The sequence below is a fragment of the Phodopus roborovskii genome, unplaced genomic scaffold, assembly GCF_943737965.1.
Source record: "Phodopus roborovskii unplaced genomic scaffold, PHOROB, whole genome shotgun sequence".
NCBI lineage: Eukaryota > Metazoa > Chordata > Mammalia > Rodentia > Cricetidae > Phodopus > Phodopus roborovskii.
Genome location: NW_026126517.1, coordinates 2,585,127 through 2,594,337, shown reverse-complemented (window position 1 = coordinate 2,594,337; position 9,211 = coordinate 2,585,127). Strand labels below are relative to the sequence as shown.

Sequence of the window (9,211 nt, the reverse complement as noted above, 5' to 3'; positions counted from 1 at the left end):
TCATGAGGGCGATTAAAAGACGAAGTTAGTGTACCAGCTTCCTTACAGTATATTCACACTAAAGAATTAGTCTGCACCATATTAGCTCAGCAGAGAAAAACCAATGACAGCTCTGAGCACTTCTTTTACTTATTAAACAATCACACCCAAGTCTTACTGCGCAGTAGAAAACTCTTCAGTTTCTCTAAAAAATAGAGAAATCATACGCATAACCCTTGTTATAAATTATGTTCAAGTTATTGTTTGACAATTAGATGCTTTATTAAACTTGATACATTTAATACATAAGAATTCTGTGAAAAAAAATGGGCTAACAAATTATTTTACATCTGGATCCCTACATTATAAAGTCTATCCCCAAATTGTGTCATCTTGCTATACCCTCTGTCTATAAGCATTCATGACTACAGGTACCAACAGTTTTCCTGGGAAGAAAAGACGAATCTTGTCTTTTAGATGACCCATCTGTGATACTCCAAGTTCCCCTGGCACAATCAATAGCCCTGACCCCATCTCCACACAGTCACCTCCAGGGGTGAGCTTGGCCCAATACCAAGGTAGAAGTACAGTGTCCTGCAGGGTCAGCTTCAGAAAGGGTGTCTTCCTTCCATCTGGTTGGCTTGACTCTGACTAGTCCAAAACTCCTTGGAGGGCTGCAACTTCTGGTAAGAGGAAAGAGAGAGGGAGTAGGCTTGAATACCAACAAAAATGGGAAAACTGCCCAGTCACTCGCACCAAGATGTAGATGTTAGAAAACAGTAGTTTTGCAAAATGCAGCCCAACATGTCAGAAGCAGACCAGAGGGTCACTGTTTCTGGCATTAATTCCCTCACCAGGCACGGGGGTCTCTGCAATGAGGTGCTTGTGGTTGGTAAACAGTTCTGCAGACTCTTCTAGTGATCTTTCCTCTATGTCTGACTCTGGGATTGGAGTACAGCCACCTAAAAGAAAAAAACGCAAACAGTATTTTAAGCAGCTGCTAAGAAAATCTGCCTTTCCACACAGTGACCACAGTTTAGAAGTACACTGCACATAAAAACAAAAAGTGACACGACAGAGATCATCAAGAGAGAACCCAAAGCCTTATCTTAAATGCCTTGTTTTATTGAAAATCCTGGGACACTGAAGACATGGCCATGTGATTGGAGCTTGGCAGCAGTGACAATGGCAGGCATCATCCTTCAAATTTCCTTGTTTGGTCAGAAAGGGTAAAACCTATATTAAATACGAACCCACAGCATGAAAACCTCTCTTCATTACACACCATCAGAAATTATAAAATACACAGAATACATACCAGGAGAGAAAGAGTACCACCTCCTGTGTGGAGGAAGGCTACTGGTGTTCTACCACTATGGTGGGGCTTCTTTAGACTTGATTCTCTCCCTGAATCCTGCACCCTATAGGACAGACACCGCTATGTCATAATGATTCGAGGATGAGCCTTTTTCAAACGGCCGTGTAAATAGCACTTCACTGTAACCATCAAATTCTTGTATGGGAACCTCGAATCCATGTGTGAGCTCTCTGACACTGTCAGTCACATGTTGTATTTTGTTAATGCTTCCTGGAAGTGAGCTAGCATGCTGTATAGTGTACAGATTTTTTCCAAAGCCTTTCCTCTCCTTAATGACGTGTGATTTCTTTTTTCTGAGTCCTCTCACACACTGAGTCCAAATCGTCAACACTTAAGTTTGGTTTTATGTGTGAGAAGTTTTATGAAGCTCATGACATTTTGAGAAAAGACAGTGTGAGCAGTTGCCTTCACATAACTGTAGAAGAGAAGGCAGAGTCAAGCTCCATCTCTGAAGGAAAATGCACCTTGCCACCCACACCCCTGCATCTCCACTGAGAAATAAATTGGCGAGGGAAGCTGAAGAGAAAGGTTTCCAAGTTCATAAAATGAGAGGTTCCCAGGGAGCACTGGGATTATCCATCAGTAGGTAGGGCTGAACTGGCCCAGCTCTGCCTGGAAATAGCAAGGCCCCACCTTAAAGAAAAACATGCTAAGTTTTAGTCTCTTTCCAAAGTAAAAATCACAACAAGAACTATTATTATTGTGCATTTACTGGTGCTTAAACTCTCTATACACTATCTCAGTTAATCTTTGTACCTTATACTATGAGTAGATATTATTCTTACTTTAAAGATAGGAAAATGGAGGCTTTATGAGACACAGTAAATTGCCAAGGTTGCACAGGTTTGAGGGGCTTGGACCTTTGAAGAAGTCTATGGAATAACCTCTTTCTTCCCCTGTTCATCCCTTTTAAGTGAGGTGGAGAAAGGCAAGTAAGTGGCAATGGTGGCCAGGGCTTGGAGGCACTACCCAAAACAATGACAGAGAAGAGCAGACCAAAGAAGGGGCACACCACTTAGTCTCTGTTGAAGGAACACTGTCCCCACAGAGAGAGGCACAGGTCCCATTTCACTGTAGACTCACAAATCATTGACTTTCCATCCCCAGGACAGACAAGGTAGGAAGAGAAAGGGACCAAGAATGGCACACTCCTGAAGCTACCTTCACATGCAAGCAAACGTCAGAAGTGTGGCCAAGCCACCCCCTCTAGTAGGTGGGAAACTGCGAACTACTATGTACACAGGAGAAGCAAGTTTCCATGGATACATTACTGTTCACCCTGGCTTCAAGCTGACTCACCATGAGGCAAGATGACATATGACAACTTAAGAATTATTCTAGCACTTTGTCACATGGGCACAAAGGGGAAAGTCAATGGCTACAGGTAAACAACAACAAACATAATTTCTTCTGTATCCAGTGCTCTACCCTCCTGATGCTGTAATGGGCAGTGACTATATGTATCTCCTCTTGATCCCTCAGAACTTCCCATTTCCTGACTAGACACTGCAGAGGATGACCAGCTCTAACAGTATGGGTCATTTGTACCTCCATGTATCCAGATTGCTCAACCAAGTGTTGAGTCCAACCTTCTTGCCTTGGGTCCTATTTTATTATAAAACTGATACTGGATGTAGTAATAAACACCAAGTCTTCAAGATGGAATTTTGAAGTCATCTGTAATAAGGGGCTCCATGGCTCGCTGCTGAAAGGGATGGTAATCACCACCGTATGCAACTGTTTATCCATGGTTAATGGAGATAGACATGCAGAGGTCAAGATGGAGATCCAGCTGCTGATTGAAACATCTATCATGATAAGGATTACAGTATGGGGTGGCTGGATCTGGGGACCAGATAACTTGCTACAGAAAAATGGTAGGATCAGTGAGGCCAATGAGCCAAATACGGTGCATGCAGAAAGTCAGAGATGCTCTTGGTGTCACTGTCACCGAATCAGCACTAGAAGGGACACATGGGAGCTGGGATCAGTGAGGCCAATGAGCCAAATACGGTGCATGCAGAAAGTCAGAGATGCTCTTGGTGTCACTGTCACCGAATCAGCACTAGAAGGGACACATGGGAGCTGGGATCAGTGAGGCCAATGAGCCAAATACGGTACATGCAGAAAGTCAGAGATGCTCTTGGTGTCACTGTCACCGTAGCAGCACTAGAAGGGACACATGGGAGCTGGTTAAAATTCAGAATCCCAAACCAGCCCATACCTAATTTCAACTCAAATCTTCTAAAGACAGATGATTATATTTGGTGAGAATTTTGTTAGGAGATGATGTATATATATTTGTTAAGATAGTAAAAGTAGTAAAAAGAGAAATAAAACTGTGAAACTAACAGACCCTCTGAAGCTCATTCATGGAAGCGAAGCCCAGGTCCCATGGACGCCAGATGAAGTACCCTTGGCTTAGAGCCCATCCCATAAAAAGAGAAAGGGAAGAGAACCCACAGCTGGATGGAATCATGCAAACACAAACAGCCCGTGTGACAGGAGCCAACAAACTGGCAGATTCAGCAGGAACTGGGGATTTCTGGCCTGAAACCAGGCAGGGAACTATAGGATAGAAGTGCAACAGTCCTGTGTACCTGCTGGGCACTGGGCACTCTGCTGTGCATTTACAATATGCGAACTCACTCCATCATCCAACAACCCCCCTAAAAAGCTCCCTCCTCACTTTAACAGCATGACTACAGCAGTAGGAGTTCAGCCTTTCCTTTCCCACCATCTCTCCCCTAAATTTCCCCAGGCCATTTGCTACTTTCTTGACTCAAGGAAATTTAGAATGGGGTTAAACCAGAAGGAGCTTAAAAATAAAGACATATCAACTTATAATGTCATAAAATCAATGAATATTTGGTAGAAATTGTATATAGATTTTTAAAATTACAAACCTATGCATTTTATGTGTGTGGTGGGTACAGTGTGTGCCAGGGCGTGTAGCATGTGGTAGTCAGGGCACAAATCACATGAGTTGTCCCTCTCCTTCCAACATGTGAGTGCCAAGGACTGAATCCCTGTTGTCAGGCTTGGCAACAAGTGCCTTCACTTGCTGAACCATCTTGCCAGCCCTACTTAGAATTTTGAGTTGTATTCTCTGTCCAGATTAGGGATACACAGCATTATCCAGTCTTGATGCCTGACAGGGACAGTGAGCTTTAGATCCTACTCAACCACACCATCCCAAAAGACTGAGCTCTGAGTCTTGGGAGGTTAGGTATCTTTAAACATATTGTTTATGACACTTTCACATGATATAAATTCAATGCCCATTTCTTGGACTTATCAGGATAGACCCATTATATTTCATCTGTATTTTCCTTTGGGTCATGGTTTTTCCTATCCAGGCTCAATGAAGTGATGGATCTGAGAGCCATACTCAGGGTAGGGGCAGGAAAAAGATCAGAAGGTAAGACACAGTTGTGACTGGCCCAGAAGCAATTCCACCCCAAGGCTAGGTCCCAAGGCAGAGAGGACAGGACATGGGATACTGGGAGGAATAAGCAGAAAGAATGCCAACCTCAGCCACAGAGTCCTGGAGCTGGACCTGCTACAGGCTGGGCACATAGTGTCCTTATTTCTGAGCCCTGTGTACACGACTCTGGGAGGGATGAATGGAGTAAACAGGAAATAACACCTAAGGTTGAATTACTAGATCTTGCTGTTTTAGAAGGTACAGTTTTGACATGTCTTGCATCCTGTCTTGACATTATAGAAAGGTGTAATCCGGTTGGAAAGTCTAAATTTATTAAGTAAAACTGGGAGATTATGGAATTTGCCAAATGCCATATAGAAAATCTATACAGCCGGAAGCCCAGCTCTCAAATGCAGAAGTATTTCTGAGAAAGTCTTACTTTTGAAGTTTCCTAGACTTTTAAAAAATGTTTTGTTGTTTTGTTTTTCAAAATAGAGTTTCTCCATGTAGTCCCTACTGTCCTGGGATTTGCTTTGTAGATCAGGCTAGCCTTGAACTCAAAGCTCTGCCTCTTCTGCCTCTGCCTTCAAGTTTTGGGATTAAGCCACCACTTCTGGCGAAAATACTTTCTAAAAAAAAAAAAAAACACAATTTGAAATGTGTAAAAAGGAATTACCAGAAAATAAAAGGAAAAAGGATGCCAGCTCTTATAATCAACTGCTACACATATTTTCAACTTTTTTTTTCTCAGTTTTAAGCAAGAAAAGATAGAGTCTGGCCACACTGTAAGCAGTGACAGCTACAAGACATGGTCTACTGTAATTAATGGGATGTTTAGAATTGGTGTTATTAGCAACAGAACTCCCAAACACTCCGGAATCTTCATTATCTAAGACTCTGACAGCCACTAACTAGTTCCTTTGGCAACAGTATAGGCATCTCTCATTTCATCCACACCCCTCTTCACATACATCCTACTTCCAAGTTGCCACAGTGTTCAGAAAATCTCTCCCCCATCAATGCAGACATCCAAGTTTTGCTTCCGTTATTCCTTCCTCAGCTTTTATTTTCTACTGGGATCTTTAACAAGATGGACTCTCATTGAGTAACTCTGTCATGTGAAGTGACAACTCTGGGAACATTTTCACAAGAGAGTAATGTTTTAAGTACCCATTGCACTATAGAGTTCTATTATAATTAAGCTATTTGTCAGGCTGGAGAAACCCACAGAAACAGCTGACCTGAACAAGGGGGAGATCATAGACCCCAGTCTGATAGCTGGGAAACCTTGAACATGGGTCTCAGTTAGGAGGCCTGGGAAGTCTATGGGGCCTGGTAGTGGATCAGTATTTATTCCTAGTGCACAAATGGACTTTGGGAGCCCATTCCACATAGAAGGATACTCTCTCAGCCTAGGCATATGGGGGAGGGCCTAGGCTCTGCTCCAAATAATATGACAGACTTTGAAGATCCCCCATTGAAGGCCTCACCCTTCCTGAGGAGCAGAAAGGGGATGGGACAGGGGGGGGGGTTGAGGGAGGCAGGGGAAGAGGGGAGGAAGAGGGAACTGGGATTGACATGTAAAACAAGCTTGTTTCAAATTTAAATACAAAAAGGAAAAAAGAATTTTAAAAAACTGAAAAAAACAAACAAAAACCAATTAAGCTATTTGCTTTAAAGAATTTCTGGTCTAACCTGGAAACCAAAACATATATAAAAATGTCAAAAATGACATATGAATTATGAGTTGTAGCAACCAGAATAAAATAATTCAGAAGAAAAGGGTTTATAAGTTAGAAATTATACCAATGATATTAGAAAAACAAGTCCCTAAAGAATTTTACCACATCACACTCAATTGTTCATCAAATTCTGTATCTGGTCACTTAGACTTTTTGTAAACTGGAAAGATTTGAATAGATGCACTTAGAAACCCTCTTCTGATGGCTAAGGATGCTGAGCACTTTCGTAAGTGTCTTTCAGCCATTTTAGATTCCTCTATCCACAATTCTTTATTCAGTTCTGTACCCCACTTTTTAATTGGATTATTTGGTGTTTTGGTAACTAGCTTCTTGGGTTCTTTGTATATTTTGGAAATCAGCCCTCTGTCAGATATGGGGTTGGTGAAGATCTTTTCCCATTTTGTGGGCTGCTGTTTTGTCTTGTTGACTATGTTCTTTGCCTTATAGAAGCTTTTCAATTTCAGGAGGTCCCATTTATTAATTATTGATCTCAGTGTCTGTGCTATTGGTGTTATGTTCAGGAAGTGGTCTCCTGTACCAATTCATTTAAGGGTACTTCCTACTTTGTTTTTTAAGAGGTTCAGTGTGTCTGGATTTATGTTAAGGTCTTTGATCCATTTGGACTCAAGTTTTGTGCATCTTCAGTCTTCTATAAGTCAGCATACTCAGAAAATTAAGTAGAAAATTTCAGCAGAAAACCTCAACAACCAGGAATTACCCCAGCATTTGAAAGGAATGCTAGGTTTTTTGCTGGGATTGCAAGTGATTCTCAAATCTGTTTCCACATTCAAAAGCAAATTGTGAGACAGACAGACTTCTTCCTTACCAAGAACACCTGTTATCAACAAGAGTGGGGGTGTTAACAAAAGGGGCACAGGCTTTCTCTGCAGAGTGCTGTTACACAGTTGACAGTCTTTAGAGGTTAAGATAGAAGGTTGGGCTGAAACAAACATGGAGACCATCTAGAATATTGGAAATCCAAATCAGAATGCAAGGTGAGCAGTGTTGTGGTAACTGTGGGATAGCTGGCTTGGGTTAGGGCAGGCAGAAGTGAAATCCTTTGTCTGCTCACTCCCATGATACAAAGACTTCATTATCATCATCATCATCATCATTTCTCTCTCTCTCTCTCTCTCTCTCTCTCTCTCTCTCTCTCTCTCTCTCTCTCTGTGTGTGTGTGTGTGTGTGTGTTCTTCAGTATTTATTAACAGGGGAACTTATATATTCCTCTCTAGTGCTGGGATTTAAGGGGTGGGATCCCAAGTGCTGAGATCATCTTTGTGTGAGCTATTTCTCTTTTAGACTGGATCAATCCCATGTAGCTCAGGGTGGCCTTGAATTAACAGAGATCCATTTGCCTCTGTCCTCTGAGTGCTGGGATTAAGGGTGTGTGCACCACTGCCTGACTCTATGGCTAACTCATGGGGCTAGCTTTGCACTCAGATCTCCAGGCAATCTTTAGTTGTTACATCATAAGCAAATATGTCACCACACTGGATTTCACACACACCAACAGTGCCTGTAGCTAAGATACAGCTCCACAGAAAATAGGAATCTCTACAATGTCAGAGATCTAGGCAGCTGGCAGCTCTTCTGACTCTAACCCCACCTGTCATCTCTCTCTTCTTGATCCATCTCCTCCTAACACTTGATTTCACCCCCAGTGAATCCTGGTGGCCCAACTGGCCTGGCTCACTTTTTACTTTGCACTCAGCCTAATCCAGGAGCTTGGCCAGATAGCAAATACTGTTTGGTCTCTACAAACCATCTTGTCTCTGCTGCCACTGTTAAAATAAAGCAGCCAAGTTCCATGTGTACATGTGACCATGATCTGGCTGTGTTCCAACAAAGCTTTATTTACTAAAGCAGGCGGTGGCCCAGGTTTGGCCCACAGGCAATAGTTTGCCATTCCCAGGCTTGCTAGAGGCATTTGCCATACTACAAGATACTTTACAGCACCACCACCAGCATGTCTGCTAGTTAACCACAGCAGTTTCAAAAAATCATTGCTCTTCTGCAAAACAACAAAAACAAACAACAACAAACAAAACAACAACAAAATCAACCAACCAAACAAATCCCCCACCCAAACAAATGCTCCTTACACAGCCACAAACTTCTGTTCTCTTAATAGACTTTGCTTTTTACAGTTTTAGCTACATAGAAAGATTCAGTAGGTACAGGCCTCCACATACCCTTTGCAATCTCCCCACATCTCTCATTAGTGTGGTGTGGTTTTACATCAATGAGCTAAAGCTAGTGTATAGCCACTGACAAAAGTCAATGCCTCTTAAAGATTTTCTTCATTTCTATATAATGTCCATTTTCTACTACAGAATACTTTCCAAACTACCAATGACTTTGGTGGCTCTGTCTTCTTGGCTTCCTCCAGTTGTGACAGTCTTCCAGGCTTTCATTGTTTTGATGGCCTTGGTGACCTATTAGTCAGTTATATTGTTGTGTGGTGACCTAGGCAACTGGCTTCCCCATTGCACTCATGCCCAACCTGCTGTTTGTCTTTCTCTTTCATCCACCTACTTCTAATACTCAATTCCACCTCCAGTGAATTCTGATGGCCCAGTCTATCTGCCTTTCTGCTGGGGTTTGTCTGGCGTTTTCCTTATGATGAGACAGTGAAAATACTAAGAGGGAGTTCATTCATAAATTCACTATGGTAATATGGCC

The 9,211-nt window shown here is 42.2% G+C and overlaps 1 protein-coding gene across 4 annotated transcripts in view; it reads right to left on the bottom strand.

Annotated features, from left to right (window-relative positions):
* Nucleotides 1-246: 246 nt before the first annotated feature.
* Bbs9 (Bardet-Biedl syndrome 9) overlaps nt 247-9,211 on the bottom strand; it is a 456,449-nt gene continuing 447,484 nt past the window's right edge. For 3 of the 4 annotated variants that reach the window (XM_051196851.1, XM_051196854.1, XM_051196852.1), the window contains 2 exons: nt 834-941; nt 247-662 (listed from right to left, as the gene is read on the bottom strand). In XM_051196851.1, coding sequence (XP_051052808.1) covers nt 631-662; nt 834-941 — 140 coding nt within the window. In that variant the 3' untranslated portion in view covers nt 247-630. The remainder of the gene's footprint in view (nt 663-833; nt 942-9,211) is intronic. The other variant, XM_051196853.1, reaches the window with a different exon arrangement.